This window comes from Peromyscus californicus, unplaced genomic scaffold, assembly GCF_007827085.1.
Source record: "Peromyscus californicus insignis strain IS unplaced genomic scaffold, ASM782708v3 Scaffold_1__1_contigs__length_55948999, whole genome shotgun sequence".
In the NCBI taxonomy this organism is placed as follows: Eukaryota; Metazoa; Chordata; class Mammalia; order Rodentia; family Cricetidae; genus Peromyscus; species Peromyscus californicus.
In genome coordinates, this window is record NW_026294492.1 from 20,521,508 (window position 1) to 20,539,106 (window position 17,599).

General features: G+C 50.8%; 2 protein-coding genes across 9 annotated transcripts; one reads left to right on the forward strand and one right to left on the reverse strand.

The window, feature by feature from the left end:
* Positions 1–426: 426 nt before the first annotated feature.
* Positions 427–12,235, reverse strand: Slc5a6 (solute carrier family 5 member 6). Of its 8 annotated transcripts, none has more exons than XM_052746110.1 (19): positions 11,885–11,902; positions 11,414–11,488; positions 11,081–11,244; positions 8,390–8,459; positions 6,939–7,458; positions 6,593–6,658; positions 6,266–6,317; positions 5,681–5,748; positions 5,279–5,433; positions 4,917–5,057; positions 4,608–4,737; positions 3,991–4,079; positions 3,584–3,696; positions 3,185–3,252; positions 2,457–2,543; positions 2,135–2,322; positions 1,839–1,942; positions 1,518–1,633; positions 427–1,360 (listed from the first exon to the last, which is right to left on the reverse strand). In XM_052746110.1, the coding sequence occupies exons 5-19, from the start codon at positions 7,329–7,331 to the stop codon at positions 1,214–1,216; spliced, it is 1,917 nt and encodes a 638-aa protein (XP_052602070.1). In that variant the 5' UTR covers positions 7,332–7,458; positions 8,390–8,459; positions 11,081–11,244; positions 11,414–11,488; positions 11,885–11,902; the 3' UTR covers positions 427–1,213. The 8 variants fall into 8 exon arrangements, with proteins under 8 accessions (XP_052602070.1, XP_052602069.1, XP_052602066.1 ...); XM_052746109.1 differs by lacking the exon at positions 11,885–11,902 and adding an exon at positions 11,656–11,765; XM_052746106.1 differs by lacking the exon at positions 11,081–11,244 and having other exon boundaries at positions 8,390–8,484; positions 11,885–12,235.
* Positions 12,236–12,341: 106 nt separating this feature from the next.
* Positions 12,342–17,594, forward strand: Atraid (all-trans retinoic acid induced differentiation factor). The gene is made up of 7 exons (XM_052746114.1): positions 12,342–12,474; positions 13,144–13,262; positions 15,340–15,411; positions 15,615–15,686; positions 15,949–16,073; positions 16,988–17,085; positions 17,261–17,594. The coding sequence occupies exons 1-7, from the start codon at positions 12,376–12,378 to the stop codon at positions 17,363–17,365; spliced, it is 690 nt and encodes a 229-aa protein (XP_052602074.1). The 5' UTR covers positions 12,342–12,375; the 3' UTR covers positions 17,366–17,594.
* Positions 17,595–17,599: the final 5 nt, after the last annotated feature.

Below are 17,599 nucleotides of genomic sequence, written 5' to 3' on the forward strand. Positions count from 1 at the left end.
GATATGAGAGAGCAGTTGGGCTATGGTTGAACACTCAGATTTGCCTGGCCCTGTGTTTCTTTCTATTGAGACCCTGAGAACTCGTGCACAGCAGGATGGGGCCAAGCAGGGGAGGCAAGGGCAGTATTAATAGTCACTATACAAGCCAGTATTATTTCTCAAGTTAACAGTATTCTTTCTCTTGCCTCAACAGCAAACATCAAGACAGCTCTCGTGAGGAACAACTGAGGTGGCAGGTGATGGATGGGATGAGTTACTTCAAGCAGCAATGAGCCTAACTCTGCCCCTTCCCCTCCCCCAGCAGCCACCTGCAGAGACTAGAGGCCACAAACAAGTCCTCCGCCTCAGTAGAGCAAGACACCTACACACAGAGATCTTATCTTCTCCAGGGGACAGGAGGTTACTTGAAGGAACACAGACCAGACACTAGGTCTAACAGCTAATTTTATTCCCTAGGAACAAAATGTGAGAAGGAAACTCCAAAAGAAACAGGCGCATGGATGACAGAATGACCCAGGGTGGCCTGGCTTAGGAGTTCAGAGAACAGCACACTGTATAAAGAACCTGGTGAGGACCCTGTCTCTTAAGTACCACCTGAGGAGGGGTGAGGTCTGTGATGTAGAAAACTTGCCCCCTCTACAAATGTTCCACAACTGTCTACTCTGAGACCCAAGACACCAAAGCCTCCCTCTCGAGGATCGAGGTAGGTAGGTAAGAATGAGAGAGGGCTTGAGTGTTACAGAGAACCTGAAATCACTTCCAAGTGCTGACAAATGGCTGAGAACCCAAACTGACCTGAGAGGGAGGAATCAACAGCCCAGGACTTCCGTGTTTGATGGTGGAGCTGGTCAATCTTGCCAAATCAGGCCCCAGGGCAGTTTATAAGAAATGTTCCTACTTCTCCAAAGGACTCTGGTCATTCTTAATCAGAAGCCATTCTTTTCTCGTGTACTCATTTATTTCCCCACTTGTGACATAATTCCGTACCTCTCAAACCTGACCCTAAGAGAAGATTGGCAAGGGATGAGGAAGAACCCTGTCTCATCCCTGCATGCAACAGCTTCCGGGGAGGTGAAAACATCAAAGGTCCAGGTCCTTGGTCGGGGGTCTGACCACCCACCCATCCGTCCCTGCAGAACACGTGTAGAACTCATCACCGCACTCCAGGGTGGCCCGCGGCTGCTGTCTGTCCCGCTGGAGTCCCCAGCGCAGGTCACAGGGAGGTCTCCTGGACAACGTACGTGGGACTGCATGGCTGGTGGACAAGGCCATCCTCAGCCATCCTCTCCTTGTCTGTGCTGTCCTGCAGCACGCCGTTCCTCATCTTCTCCGGAAACAGGTTGGGGACCACGGGGACGTCCTGGGGAACACGGAGAGCAGAGGTGGAGGTGAGGGTGGACAAGGGCAGACGGAGCAGAGGGGGTGCACTTCAGCCCCAAGAAAGCAGGGGGTGAAGGGGTGAGCGCGGCAGGCACAAGGAGACTAGTGGAATGGCTACATGTGACAAGGGGTCTCACCTGGCTGTGGCTTCTCCAGCGAAGCCGCTTCTGGCAGGATAAGGGCAGGAGCGAGAGGAGCTTTGGCAACACAGGATAAATGGTGCCGGGGTTCAGGGGCCGGCCCCGCATCCCCCCTGAAGGCAAAGGTGCGTGTCAGAGTCCTTCGGAGCACTCTGCTCTCCCCACACCAGGGTCCCAGTCCTCTAGCCCACTCTGATGTCGGCAGGGAGACCGGCTGTTACTGACAATCAGTGTCCCAAGGGCAAGGCCCCACCTCCCCCAGACTGAAAAGTCCCCCTCAGCCCCTCAGTTTGGCTGGTGGCAATCCCAGGCCCTCACCGGTGAGCAGACTGACAATCAGGCCCACGACAATGACTGTGGTGGAGTTGTGTGCACTGTACCATAAATAGGACAGGGAGTAGAAGCGCTGCAGTCCCGTGGGCCTGGGGAGGAGTGAGGACAGGCATCTGGCAGGGTGTTCTTGAGGCACTTCCAGCCACCCACCTACTACAAAGTCTCAGAACCCAACCTACCCCTGCCTACGGCTTATGGTAACCCATCTCTTAGCAAGGTCCCCATGAAATCCCTCAAAACTGAGCTTGACCCCCGAGGAGAAAGAGTGAGCCCCGCCTCACTTGGGTGGCAGAGAGGTGGTGGGAGGCATCAGGGTGGTCACAGTGGCGATGGTCAGGTTGCTGGGCAGGAAGGAGCTGGACCCATTAACGGGAGGGGATGCCACAGCAGAACTCATCCTGCTCACTATGCTCCCAATGCCGATCCAGAAGGCCATGGTGAGCCCAGTCAACAGGCCTACGATGGCACCCTGCCCAGAGACACAGTCAACTCTCATCAAAAGGCCTACCAAACCTTCCTACCAGTCCCCAGAACTGCTGAATGAATGCCCCCACAGCCCAGTTCCATCCACATGCATATCTGGGGAGCCAGACGGTCACTCACAAGAGGGTTGGCACATGGGAAGAACATCCCCAGACAGAAGAGTCCCAGCAGTGGTCCCCCAACCATGCCGAAGATGCTGAGTGCTGCCTGGAGTTGAGGAAAAGAGAACACACAGGTTCAGAGACTTCAGCCTCAATGTCCTGTCAATCATCGGTGGTTGGTCTCTCCAGGGTAGGAATGGCCGTGGTGATGCTCTCTGGGCTAACAACATCCTAGAAATGATGATGCTGGTGCTTTTGCTCACTGGAGAGTCTAGTCACAGTTAAAGGCCTCTCTCTATCCAAGGAGAGTTGACAGGGCCGGTGAGGTGGCTCAGGGGATAAAGGTGCTTGCTGCCAAGGCTGACAGCTGAGTTCAATGTCCAGAACCCACATGGTGCAAGGAGAGAACCAACTCCCAAAAGCTGTCCTCTGACCTCCACTTGAGCACTGGCATGCAAGTATCAACATACAATAAATGAACAAATGTAATTTTGTTTGTTTGTTTTGGTTTTTGACAGGGTTTCTCTGTGTAGCCTTGGCTGTCCTGGAACTCGTTCTGTAGACCAGGCTGGCCTTGAACTCAGATCTGTCTCTGCCTCTGCCTCCCAGGCTGGGATTAGAAGTGTACACCACCATGCCCAGCTTAAATGCAATAATTTTTTTAAAGGCCCAGCTCTCAAAACAGCTCTCTTCATTTCCTGTTTCAAACATGTCCCCACCAAGAGCTTCTTTCTCTCTGGGCATTACCTGCAGCACTGATCCCAGGTGAGAGGAAACATAGGCCATTCCCAGGCAAACTAGCCCATAGGCAAAGGCTGGGGATAAAGAGGGGAGGAATAAAAGGATGTGAGTAAACACGAAGGGGGGGGGTGGCATACTCCAACCAAACCACTTCCGTACCCCCAGAAAGACAGGTCTATCGCCTCACAGCCCAGCCCCAGGGCCCACCGCTCTGTCCTCACTGCGGGACCCAGACCCTGTCTGTGTCCTCCTGCTCCCGAGAGCAGTACATGATGGAGTGACAGTCGTGCTGCATGAGGCACGTGCTGGGCCCAGGACAGACAGGTAAGACGTCAGAAGACTGACGTCAGTGGTCAGGGGTCTCAGAATGAACAAGACTTAAGATACACGGAGGAGGAATCCTACCGAGGCATCGGGAAAGCATGGTGGCCCGGGTTTCGGTCAGCTCAGGGAACCAGGGTTGAATTAGGTCTTCCATAGTGACAGTTGCCAGGGAATTGAACGCAGATGATATGGTGCTGCAAGGAGGGAGGGAGCCAAAGAAGGCAGAACTAAGGACTCTACAGAGGATCAGAGTAAGAAGGTAAGAAACTACCCGTCTATGCGCAGCCCAGGCTACTTCAAAGGCGGTTCGGAAAGCAAGACTCTTCTGATGGAGCAGAGATTTGTTTATGCAGAGAGAGGACTGGCAGTGTCAGACGAAAGCATGCTTTGGGAGAGGCTGTGCTGTGTCCTGCCATCCGAAACAGGTGGGCATGCTGTCCCAGCAGGGCAGGTATACCACATCTAGGGCAAACTGTGGAAGACAGTACCTGAGGGATCCACTGAAGAGGCAAGCAACGAAGAGCCCAGGCAGCCCCGGCATGTCCTTCAGGAGGTCCATGACAAAATAGAGGACCAGCTGCAAGTACAACAGAGCACAGAGATGCCACCTCCTGCCTGCTGTCTGCAGAAACCCCTCTGGACACACCCTTGCCAGCCAGAGCCTGGGGGCATCAGGAAGGGGAGCCAGAAATGAAGACATCTCCCTCAACAGGGAGAAAAGGGCTCTGAAGAGGGAACTACACGGCCCATCCAGCCCCTCCTCTGATGAGCAGTGTGACGGCAGCATGCTGCCGCCTCCCTCTGTCATCCCCACCTCCCAACATCTTCTATAAACCGTGGCTGCTGGGGAGCTTAGATGACTGCAGACGGGCAACCGTTTCCAACAGAGGGAGTTGGTATCAGTCAGTTCTCCACCCATCAAGTGGGGTGAGCACTGATCACACTTGCTGAGGACTGGAGTCGGACATGCTAGAGAACTGGAACCTCAGGACTGCAAAAAAGCTACCAGTCTCTTTCTTTTCCACTTTAGCCACACGGGTGCTCTGCTTGGGGACCTAGACTGGCTTCTCACGTGCACAGGACGGAGGCAGAGAGGCCATCTCACCTGGTCGGGTGCTGCTTGCTCTTGCTGGGGGCTCTTAGTGTATTCCTTATAATAAGCAAACATGACCAAGCCGATGAGGGAGCTCATGCAGAGGGCCACTTGCTGGCAGGGGAACACCGCATAGCAGGAGCTGCAGAGGACCAGTGCCAAACGACAGAGATGACATCAACAGACACCGTTGGACATGTCCTCCTGGACCTCCAGAGAGCCCCACAAGGCGGGAGGGCACCCTGAATCCCGCCCTGCCCCACTGCTTCCAGGGAACCCTTCCCAAGCTCTTGCTCCAGTATGTCCCATCCCTGCACTCACAGCACAGCAGCCCTCTCTGAGCGGGAACTGAGGTAGCGCTGCACCTGAGCCTGATTCACTCCATACAAGGACAGCATCATGAAGACACCCCCAAAGGCCAAAGTCCAGAAAGTATGACGCACAAAGGGGTCGGGATCCAGCCTGCAACAAATAATGTCTGGTCACTGCCACGGCCACCTCATCTCAGGTATGTATCCACACAACGTCCAGGCCTTCTGCAGGTACCCACGATCACCCTCTCCCTCTGCAGTATGGACTTTCTGCCTATTTGGTGTTGCCAGCTTTCTCAAGGCCCGAGACCAGGCTCCGAAATGGACTCAGCCCCTAGGCGCTACAGGTACCAGTCAAGGAAGCAGACTTACTCAATCCCAGAGATGAGGTGTTCCTCGGAAGCCACTTCCCACACACGTCCCAAGCCGCCCACTCTGGCCGAGCCTACAATGATAACCACCAGCTGCCCTAGGAACATGACCAGCGTTTGGAACACATCTGTCCAGATGACTGCCTTCAGCCCACCCTGCAAGGAAAAAACATCACATCTGTCACAAATGCCCAATCAAACAGAGGGTGGGCAGTATACTACCAAGAAAGCCCTGCATAATCTCTGAAACTGCTGAAGTCACCTTCTCCTTTCGTAGCCCACTCAATCTCCTCCCACCCTGCCTCACCCTGGAACTCCATCCCATTTCGGGTCTCTCTTCATGCTAGCTCTTCCTTCCTTTCTCCCATCTTCCTGCCGTTACCTCAGGAATAATTGCAATTACCAGTGCAGTGTAGATGTTGCAGACAATTCCTAGGGCCAGTACTGACAGCCATAGATCAAATCCAGTCACTGCAAACAGATAAAAGTCACAATCCTATCTCTGGAGGGTTTTCCAGAGAAGCCCTGGTGAGGACGGCTACTCAGATCATAGAGATGAGCCAGCTGTGGTACCACACGCCTTTAATCCCAGCCTCCCGGGAGGCAGAGACAGGATCTCTGGGAGGCCAGCCTGGTCTATCCAGCACACTGCCAGGACAGCCAGGGCTACATAGAGACCTTGTCTCAAAAAACAAAAACCCCATCATAAAAATGAAGTAACTGTCATTCAATCATTCCTCAACACGAGGAAAAAATTTTCAGAGCTCCACCGAAATGCTGATTAACCAGTTCAGGTGTGGCATGGTAATGTTTGATCAGCTCTCGCTGAGGTGAACGATGTCGACTTGTACCTCTGCAGACCAAGAGCCCCATCGATGAATCAGTTCTCTCAAGGTCAGATTCTTTGTAGCACACTACCCTCTCTGCCCCTCCTAAAGGCATTTTTCTAGTCTGTCAAGGCCAGAAGTCAGGGACTGTGACTCCTCACCTGCATTGAGGGCCAAGGACGGTGCATAGAGAGCAACTCCCATGTAGATCACCTGCAGGATGGGAAAGGGCGTGAAGGGGAGGGAGAGGCAGGTGGAAAAAGTATCCCTAGGGCTTACCTCAACTTCCCTCAACAAACCTGGCTTGCCTACCACTGTCACAGAGTGGCAGTGGACAGATGCCACCAGGGACTTGACCATAGTCACTCACAGAAATTTTAATCCCGTCAGTTGGAAAATCCAGAAAGCTCCATCCACCCCAACTCTGAAGGCCTGAGTTCAGCTTTCCCTCCCATGCCCAGGCCCAGCTTCCACACCTTTCCACCTACCATCTGAAAGATGAAGGTCACAGTCCCGAGGATCCTCACGGCTTTATTAAAGCGGAGCTCCAGGTACTAGACACAAGTACAAAGAATTTATATACCTTTCGAGGCATGGTATTTATTTCCCGACTCCAAGCCTCACCATACACAACCTTTCCTCATGAGGCCTAATAATACAAGGGAACATGCAGACATCTACTCTAGACCCCTCAGGCATGGGGCTCTCCCACCCCCTCCCAGCTTAACACCTCCAGGAAGAAGAGATACTTGGGGCAGCCATCCCTTGGGTGGAAGCCCAGAGTCACAGCCCTTTCTTAGGTACCCATCCCCTTCTCCCTCCTCCCCCGTTTACCTCATAGGCACTGGTCAGACGCAGGCGGTAGAAGACTGGGATGAAGATGTGAGCAGGGATCAGAAGCCCCAGGAAGTAGGAGCAGCCCAGGAACCAATACTGGGTTCCGAATCGGTAGATCTCAGCCGGTGCCCCTAGGATGGCTACCGCTGACTGGAAGGTGGCCAGCAGGGACAGTGCTACAGGAAGGCAGCCCATCTTGCGGTCGGCCAGCAGCAGCTCGCCCACGGTATGACGGCCCCACCCACGGCAAGCATGATAGAGCCCAATGACGAGGGAGAGAAGCAGCAGCAGGCCAAACACCACGTAGTCCACGACGGAAAAGCTGGAGACAGCCCCGCCGGTGCCTGAGGTTGTGTGGAGGGGAGCTGAGGTGCTCTCCCCCATAGTCATCTTCACCGTGCCTGTTTTTCTGGGCTCTGAGCCGTCACTTGACTGAGCAGGTACAGGTAAATGGCTCCAAGCTGGTTCCTGGCTCAGGCTCACGGCAGTCCTCTTCCACCCAGTGACATGGTTGGAGCTGTAAGAATTAATTCATCTCTCAGTCAAGCCTATCCTGCCCTCATGGCTGCCCACCCGTAGGCTTGGGACATGCCATGGCCAGACTCAGACTAGCTGGCCAGCACAGTGGTGAATGCCTGCAAGGTACGGGCTGTGTTTGTTCCAGGTTAGGGAGGGAGAGAGGGAGCAGCAGGGTGAGACAGACAGGAGACAGGAACTTAGTAACTCGGCCAGGACCTTTGGGTGTGCGGTTAGGAAACTCAAGACCTTCCTCGGGTCTCCACCCGAGTAGTAAAACAAAAATCAACTCGAGCCTCATTTTCTTCATATAATCCCCGCCTCCATTTGCGGGCACAGACCCAGGCACTACAATGGACGGAGCCAGCAGAGCCCAGCCTGGCGCCACAGTCCAGCAGGGAAGAAATGGGAGACCAATGACAGCAGGGTTTCCTCTATTCTTCTTGGCCTCAGTTCCACCTCCCATGACCCAGGTGTCACCCTCCTAACAGCACCAGCACAGACCAGTGAGCTCCCCTCCCTGAGGCCTCAAGCCCCACTCTGAACTCTGTACACCTCTTTCTGTTGGGATTAAAGGCATGTGCCACCACCACTGCCCAGCTATACCCCTTTATTAATACCCCCAATATCCCTAGAGAAACCCTACCACCCTATCTTAGCTCCTGCTAGACATACCAGTCAAGGGTGGATCTGGTCAGAGTGGCAGGTTTCAAAAGTGAGACACACCGGGGTCAGAGGGGTGTTCAGTGGTTAGGATTACTTGTAGAGGAGTTCTATTCCCAGCATGCACATGGCAGCTCACAATCATCCATAACTCCAGTTCCGGGGGATCTGATGCCCTCTTATGGCCTCTGTGGGCACCAGGCACACATGTGGTGCACAGACATACAGACAAAACACCCAAATGCATAACGCTGGGATCAGACACTTACCTAGAAAAGCAATCTCTGTTCTGAGGCAGAGCTGTCCTGTACTTACAGGACAGAGGCAGAGGCTCTGATTCTGTAAGGAGCCGAGAGAACAAGAGCTGGGGTGAGAAAAAAAGCTTAGACGCTATTTGTTCTGGGCTCCTCTGGAAACCAAGCACTGTGCCCCCAAATGGCCTGTATCACCCTGTGTCCCGACTCAACTCTAGAAGTTCCAGACAGGAGAGCAGAGCGCTCACATTCAACAGCATTCTTAGACGGATTAGGCCCTCAGCCTAAATCTCCTGGCACTCTGTCTGCTAGACAGAGTTAAGGTGTTGCCTAGAGAAGACGGGAAAGTTACGTTTCTAATACACACACACACACATCATCATCATCATTCTAATAATATGACACAATCTTCAAAGGAACAAAGATGGGATCACACTATTCAGTAAGTCACTCTTCGAGCATCCTCACTTCACAAGTCCAGACATCCAGATAACCTTCTCTGTTTTTTCTGTTTACGGATGCATGTGTGCAGGTGAGCAGATTCGTGAGCATGTGGAAGCTGCCGGTGTCTTCCTTGGTCACTTTCCGGACAGGGTTTGTTTACAGAGATCTATAGGCAACTGCCGTGCTTTGGTCTTCATACTTAGGTGGCAAGTCCGGAGCTACCTCCTGGGCCTCTCAAGCAACTCTTCTAAAAACAACTAAGTAACTGTCAGAGGCCACATTAGAAAGAAGGCCTTGGGATATACCTCATCCATCCTATGCTCCCAAGTGTATATATGTCTTGTCTTGAAAAGCAATCCCCAAGCAGGGCGGTGGCGGCACCCGCCTTTAATCCCAACACTGGGGAGGCAGATCCAGAGGTGGAGCTCTGTGAACTCAAGGCCAGCCTGGTCGACAGAGCAAGTTCCAGGATAGCCAGGGCTACAGTGAAACCCTGTTTTGAAACAAACAATAAAAATATAAACAAATAAAAAGCAATCCCCCTAGAAGTACTCCTTGGTGTGGAGGGGACACTAGAGAATGCCACATATTCAGAGAGCCTTACATGATGACAGTTAACGTTCTCTGAATACCTGCCATGTGAGCCAGCAGTAAGTAAAGTCACTGTCACTAGTTCACAAATTTTTGTCCCATCAGAGGAATCAGCCACACCTTAGATCCTATCTAGTACCTTCTCTAGGTACTAAATTCCTAGCTTCTAGCAGCCTAAGGCAGGGTGGTAGTACATACAGACTCTTCTAAATAAATTGTAGCTCTACATTCTATCTAGCATGTGACACTAAACTTTGCGACCCCACCCTTCTAAACTCAAGTCCCTTCCCCTCTAAGTTCTACAACAACAAGCAGTTTCCTTTGTTTTGTGTATTAGTTGCTGTTTCCATCCCAACCTCCAATGGTGAGCAGCAGGATATTTTACCTGAAATATCCTCAGAGCATCTCTCTACAACACCTGTACAGAATCAATCTTGAATCTCTATTATAGGGGCTGGAGAGATGGCTCAGGGCTTCAGAGTTCTGGCTCCTTTGTGGAGGACAAGTTTGGTCCCAAGCATAGCATCAGCCTGAAACTATCTCTAACTCCAGCTCTGTCCCTTCAGACCTCCTCACACCGAGACACACACACACACACACACACACACACACACACACACACAGCACACAGCACAAAACAAGAAAAAAAAAAGAAATCTTTCACAGTGGTCCAACCTCACTATTCCTGAGACTAGGAAAGGAGCAGAGTACTAACTATAGACATTCATTCATGGGACAGTGTAGATTTCAACTAACCTGGTGACAGATTAATACATCCTACCCACCAGGAGATCAGGGCATTGTCTCCCATACTGTATGAATACCTGGGCAGATACTGCCTGGCTGACAAGGTGCAGTTCCCACAGACTAAGAAAGGGGCTGAGCTTCGGTCACATGTTCAACTGCTACTCTCTAGATCACCAATCCCAAAAGGGCACTCTGGTTTAATGTAAAGATGCCTTGGGCCTTCGTTTATTGCACAACCTTAAGATTTCTCCCTCTTTGGCAACCAGTGACTACTATAAGATGAAAACAGGCTAGCAGGGTGGTGGCGACACACATCTTTAATTCCAGCACTTGGGACAGAGAGGCAGGTAGCTCTGAGTTGGAGGTAAGGCTGGTCTAAAAAGCGAGTTCCAGGGCAGTCAAGACTACACAGGAGGCAGAGGCAGGTGGATCTCTATGAGTTCCAGGCCAACCAGAGCTACATGGTGAGACCCTGTCTCAAAATAAAAACCACGAGGGGAGGAGTGGTAGGTCCCAGTACTGACTGGGTCTCTCTGCTTCTGGAGTTTCCTGACAAATTATTTGCATTAAGTACCAAGAATCCTCCAGGATGGAGGAAGAAAGAGCCAAGCAGGAAGGAAAAGTGCCAATCAATCCAGTAACACAGTCTTCATCTCACACAATCCAATTCTAGGTAAAGAACAATGGCTTTCTAAAACCTCACTGATTCACACCAACGGACATGTCTATCTCGGAGTAGAAGGCAAAAGAGAGCCAAGTCATTTTACTAAGCAGGGTCCCCCTTTAAAACTTCTGTCAACACATACTCACTAGATGACTTTAACTGCAGTGAGAGGTATTGAGGGCTTGTGGGTTTGTTTCTTGGAGTACTGGGAACCCGAACAAGCAGCGAGAAACCACTAGGCCACAGGGCTAAATCCTCACCCTCTTCCTCCTTTGAAATGTAAAGGAACACCTGCAGGGCCAACTGCCACCAATGTGTCTTGGGTTTAAAACTCCTCAAGGTCTGAACAGTGGCTCCCGAAAGCTCAATATTCCTGCAGCTAAAGGTCTTAATAAACGTAAATTCGCGATTTCCAGGCAGGTACCTGGAGCACGTGGAAAAAAACAACAACAAAAAACAGCACAGGTAGGTTACTTGAACTCTAATAGTCTCTGGTGACCTTTTGGGGTGTCCTCACCAAAAGCAATAGCTGTGACGGGTCTCTCCCAGCGCCCTTCCAGACAGGACTCCCGGCACTCTGCGGAGGCGCTTACCTTGCCTGGCGTCGGTGGTTCGCCCAGGACTACCAAAGTTGCTCCGATCTTCCCGAAACCAGCATTGTCCTTTTCCTGGGAAGGCAAAGAACCTGAGTTTGGAAAGCGTCTCTGCCGCTTCATCACCTTGCCGGGGCTCCCGAACACTACGCAACATTAAGGTGAAGGGTTCCCAGACTTCGTGTCCTCCGGCCCGCGTTTGCCCTTCGCCCTCCGATCTTCGCTCCTCCATCATCCCTTACCCTCTTTCCGACTCAGTTTCCCCCTTCTCCTCACGTGTGGCGAACCCGAGCACTTTGCGCGAGTATTTAAGACCGTCCCCCAAAGCCCACGCTGAGAAGCTCGCCCCGGCCCGCCCCTCCCAGCTCCGCCTCTCCTGCGCGGAGGCGGCAGAACTCAACCTATCTGCCCCTGCCCAATCCCCGCCCCACCCCACCCCACCCCAGCCCGGCCCGGCCCGGCCCGGCCCACCTGCAAGATCTCCACACGTGGGGTAGCTGGCCCGCCGGCCAGCCGGGCCGGAGCAGTGCTCGGCTTGGTGACAGCGGGACCCCGCCCCCCGCCCGCCCTGATCGCCGCGCCGCCATGTTTACTGAGGGCGGATGGAGCGGCCCAGTGGTCCGCACCGGGCCGAGGAAGCATGCAGGAGGCTCCAAGCAACCTAAGCGTCGCCTGGGGAGGCCCGCGCGCCACAGGAAGAATGGAGGGAGGGTGGGCCTGCCCACCAGGAACAGACACAGTGGGGCGCAGACATGAGCCCAGAAGCCCGCGAGCCGCAGACGCGCTCGGGCACACTTAGGCCCCGCCCCGCGACGCCGGCGGAGGACGGGTTAGGCCACGCCCCCGAGTGACGGGCCTGGGGAGCTTAGGCCCCGCCTCAAGGCGGGGGGGGCGGTGACACGATAGGGGGCGTGGCCTCGCGCTGAGCTCTCGCGAGCTGTCAAGGTTGAAAAGAGTGGAAAATGGCGTCTCGGGAGCGGGGCAGTTCTGTGAGCCCGATATCTTGGGCTGCTGCCCTGCTCCTGGCTGTGGGCATGGAAAGGGCCCTGGCTCTACCTGAGGTACAGAAGAATGTTTGAGATCTGGCTGAAGAAGGTTGCTGATCGTCAGCCTTGTGTCGAGCTTGCCCGCCGGCGGCTGTCCCAGCCCGGAGCTCAGATTTCTCCCTGGAGATTCCCCTAGCCCTGTCCCCGCGGGGATCGTGCTCCCCGAGTACTCACGTAGTGCCGGCCACTGGCACCTTCGCCCTGCCCACATTCAGAGACCTTTGAAATCTGATCTCTTTGCTTTTGAATAACTTTATATTGTTCTTTCCACTCCAGAGTCCCCTGGCTCTTCTGCCAGCTGTCCTTGCCCGAATACTGTGCGTGACGGTATTGTGCAATGGCACAGCTAACTGTATCTTGTGATGCTTGAGTACTTTGTGTACCTGCATGCGGCCCTTTAACGCTTGCCAAACCGTGTCTGTCAGGTGGAGAAGTCTCTGGAGAGGACATAATATAGTCAAGTAATGATTCTCATAGATGAGGACCTTCCCTCAGGAAGGACTTGGATAGTGCGCTGATTTGGTGCCGGTTGTAGGGGAAGAAATAGATTCTATTTATAAAAGCCAGCTTTCTGCTCTGTATTATAGGAATTCTGGAGAGAGTGCTGACAGCTAACTCTTGATTCTTGTTTCTTCTTCTTTTTTTCTCTCTGGAATCTTAATAAGATTTCTTTCTCTTCTGCAGATATGCACCCAGTGTCCGGGAGGTGTGCAAAATACGTCCAGAGTAGCTGCTTACTGCGAGGAAACATCGGAGTTAATGCAAGCCCGATGCTGCCTGAATCAGAAGGGCACCATCTTGGGGTGAGGGAGGAGAAGACATCCTTGGATACTCAAAAAAGTTCCCAGACTGGAGTCTACAGGCTTGCCCTAACTGGCATTGTGGATAAATATTGGCACCTAACTGGAGGCATCTAATGCTTGATTCTAAAACGTTTAAATTTGATGTAGTATTATTTGATAGGTAAACGATCTTTTGATTTTTTTTTCCTGGATGACAAGTGATAGTTTTTGCCATTTTGTAGACTTTTGTGGCATCATTTAAAAATAGCTTGTTTTTGTTTTCATTTGTTTGTTTGTTTGTTTTTGAGACAGGGTTTTTCTGTGTAGCTGTGGCTGTCCTGGAACTCATTGTAGACCAGGCTGTCCTCGAACTCACACAGATCTGCCTGCCTCTGCCTCCCAAGTGCTGGGATCAAAGGCATGTGCCACCATTGCCCAATTTAAAAATAGTTTTTTTTAAAGATTTATTTATTTATTATGTATACAGTATATATGATTGCAGGCCAGAAGAGGGCACCAGATCTCATTACAGGTGGTTGTGAGCCACCATGTGGTTGCTGGGAATTGAACTCAGGACCTCTGGAAGAGCAGTCAGTGCTCTTAACCTCTGAGCCATCTCTCCAGCCCTAAAAATAGTTTTATTGTAAGTCTTTAGATTATTTTTTACTAAAATACATTTACAGTTTTCTTAATTTTATTTTGTGTGTGTGTGTGTGTGTGTGTGTGTGTGTGTGTGTGTGTGTGTGTGTGTGTCTGGGTACATGCACTTGAGTGCAGGTGCTGGAAGAGTCCAGAGGCTTTGGATCACCTGGAGCTGGAGTGGTAGGCAGTTGTGAGATGCCCAATGTGGGTGCTAGGAACTGAACTCGGGTCCTCTGCAGGATCGGTACACACTCTTAACAGCTAAGCCATCTCTCCAGTCCTTAATTTTTTTTCTTTTTGTTATTGTTATTCTGGGTACTAGGGAATGAGCCTAGGACTTTGTGCATGCTAGTCAAGCTACCTTTTTTTGGTTTAGCTTTTCCTTTTCTTTTGTTTTCTTTGAGATAGGGTCTTACTATATAGCCCTGGCTATCCTGGTACTTACTATGTAGCACAGCATGACCTCAAAAACTTGAATAACTCTGCTTCAGCCTCCCAAGTACTGGAACTACAGGAGTGAGCCATCACACTTGGCTTCTTTCAGCATGTACCATTTTGACACGTGATCTCAATGAATTGCCCACACCAACCTTGAACTTGTGATCCTCCTGCCTCAGCTTCCTGAGTAGCAGGTAGCTTGCACTACCAGGCCAGATACTAAGTTATTTATTTTATAATGTTATGATTTTTGTAGTTCATAGGCACTCAGTAAATGAAAATAATGTGTTGGAAGTCCTTTTTTTGTTTGTTTGTTTGGTTTTTGGATACAGGGTTTCTCTGTGTAGTCCTGGCTGTCCTGGAACTCACTCTGCAGACCAGGCTGGCCTTGAATTCAGATTTGCCTGCCTCTGCTTCTGAGTGCTGGGACTAAAGGCGTGCACCACCACCACCCACCCTGCTTAAAGTCCTTAATGTATAGAAGTTTACAATTGTTTCTGATAAGAAATTTACTTGGGAAAAACTTATGCTTTTTTTGTTGTTTTTTCTTTCATTTAAAACCTCTGTTGTTGGGACTGGTTAGTATATATTTGTAATTTTAACACTTGGGAGGCAGAGGCAGGCAGATCTCTGTGAGTTTAAGGCCAACCTGGGCTACCAAGTGAGTTCCAGGAAAGGTGCAAAGCTACCCAGAGAAACTCTGTCTCAAAAAACAAAACAAAACAAAACAAAAGGGGTTGGGGATTTAGCTCAGTGGTAGAGCGCTCGCCTAGCAAGCGCAAGGCCCTGGGTTCGGTCCTCAGCTCCAGTTTAAAAAAAAACAAAAGTCTACTTGTAGCTAGGGCTAATTAGATTGGACAGTACATGATTACAGTGTCCACTACCATAGCACTTCTCCTATAGTTCTGAACATAGTGATGTTCCATCAATATTAGCTCAGGTGGGGTGTGTGCACACATACTAACCTTGCCGGGGATGGAAAAGAGACCTAGTTACACTAATCGCTTTGTTTCTTCAGGCTAGATCTCCAGAACTGTTCCCTGAAGGATCCTGGTCCAAACTTTTTTCAGGCTTCTACTGCAATTATCATGTAAGTGGCTAGGTACTTTCCTGCCCAAAAGGTAAAGATGGTGATGGGAAAGTCTTTGGAGCTAATTCTTAAAAAGGCAGATTAACATTAGTGTCTAAACCTGTACAACTGAGGACAAGGATTGGATTAACAGCCCAGGAAAGCATGCATAGAGGTTAATGGCATGCTTTCTCAACAGGGTACTAACAGTGTGTACTTTGCAGAGACCTTCAAGCAAATCCTCTCAAGGATGGTTTGACCAACGCCTTCCGTGGTTTTACACAGCTCCAGACTCTGTGAGTAATAGATCGGGGAAGAGAGAGTCATAGATGTTAATTGTTAAGTGCTCAGCAATATCAGAGTTGCTATTGCTGTGTTGTGTGTGTGTGTGTGCGCATATACGCCTGAGTGAGTTTGTATGCACATGCGCACATGTCTGCATGTGTGGTGGGTGCCCATGAACCCACGGCCTTATGTGTCGATGTGTTTGTTCTACTACTGAGCTACATACACCCTAACCTCTTTGGCTGTGCATTTATGATCACGTGTTGTCTTCAGGATACTACCACAAGATGTCGCCTGTCCTGGAGGTATTAGTGCCTGGGAAAGTAGTACCTCTTTCATAGACAAGCAGATTTGCCAAGGGCAAAAGGACCTCTGCAATAGCACCACGGGAAGCCCAGGTATGCTGTAGGACAGCCATCTCACCCGGGAGTCCTTTCCTTCTGTCTAAAGTGAAGTCATTCCCCACTATAGACAGATAAAGGTGCTAAAGTGCCTATTTGTCCAATGTTCTCTGTTCCCCTGAAAAGGTTTTAATTTTTTTTTTTAAAGATTTAGTTATTTATTATGTATACAGTGTTCTGCCTGCATGTATGCCTGCAGGCCAGAAGAGGGCACCAGATCTCATTACAGATGGCTGTGAGTCACCATGTGGTTGCTAGGGATTGAACTCAGGACCTCTGGAAGACCAGGCAGTGTTCTTAGCCACCGAGCCATCTCTCCAGCCCAAGGTTTTAATTATTATTGGTAGTAGTATTGCATCCTGATTATTTATGATCTTTCTTCTATTTTTTGTTTTTATTTTCTGAAGCAGAATCTCTTCATGTATTTCTAGCTGATCTGGAACGTGTTGTGTACAACAGGCTGGCCTTCAACTCACAGAGATCTGCCTGCCCCTGCCTCCCAAATGCTGGGATTTAGGCGTGCACCACCATGACCAGCTTTTCCCTCTATTTTTTTTTTTTTTTTTTTTTGGTTTTTCGAGACAGGGTTTCTCTGTGTAGCTTTGCGCCTTTCCTGGGACTCACTTGGTAGCCCAGGCTGGCCTCGAACTCACAGAGATCCGCCTGGCTCTGCCTCCTGAGTGCTGGGATTAAAGGCGTGCGCCACCACCGCCCGGCTCCCTCTACTTTTGACCTAGAAATAATTAAGAGACTCTAAGCAGATATTTGAGGAAAATACCTAATGAGTTCAGTGATATCCTCCCATCCAAGTACCAGTCAGGCACCTGTTTAGCTTCTTAGACCAGCGATTGGCTCTTCAGGTCATATGTCCTTAGACTCCAGTGACTCGTTTTTTTTCCTCTGGCTCCCAGAAATGTGTCCTGAGAATGGATCTTGTGCACCTGAAGGTCCTGGTCTTTTGCAGTGCGTTTGTGCTGATGGTTTCCACGGATACAAATGCATGAGGCAGGTAAGGCACTGGACCTTTTAGATAGAAAGGGATGCATTTGGCAAGAACCTCTCAGAAAGAGATACAAGGAACTGATGCCAGTGGCTGGTAGGCGGGTACAAGGGAAGTGCCCCGATGAGGTGTCAGAACGTGACCGTGTGTACACTGCTGTGACTTGTTTGTTTGCTGATCACAGGGCTCCTTTCCACTGCTTATGTTCTTCGGGATTCTGGGATCCACCACGCTAGCCATCTCCATTCTACTTTGGGGAACCCAGCGCCGAAAGGCCAAGGCTTCATGAACCACACAGGGCTTCCTGCTCACCTGAGATCACCCTGATCGTGACGAGCTTTACTGGCCAGCGAGCGGATCCTGTTCAAGCCTGAGGCGGCCATTGATAATAAAGGAAGGTGTCAAATTGCACCACCTCGGGGTGATAGACACTCGGTTCAGGAATGGACGAGTACTTGTTTGTATTACTGACTACAATAAACACTTTTTTCCCCCATTGTTTTAGGGATAGTGCCCTACCTTT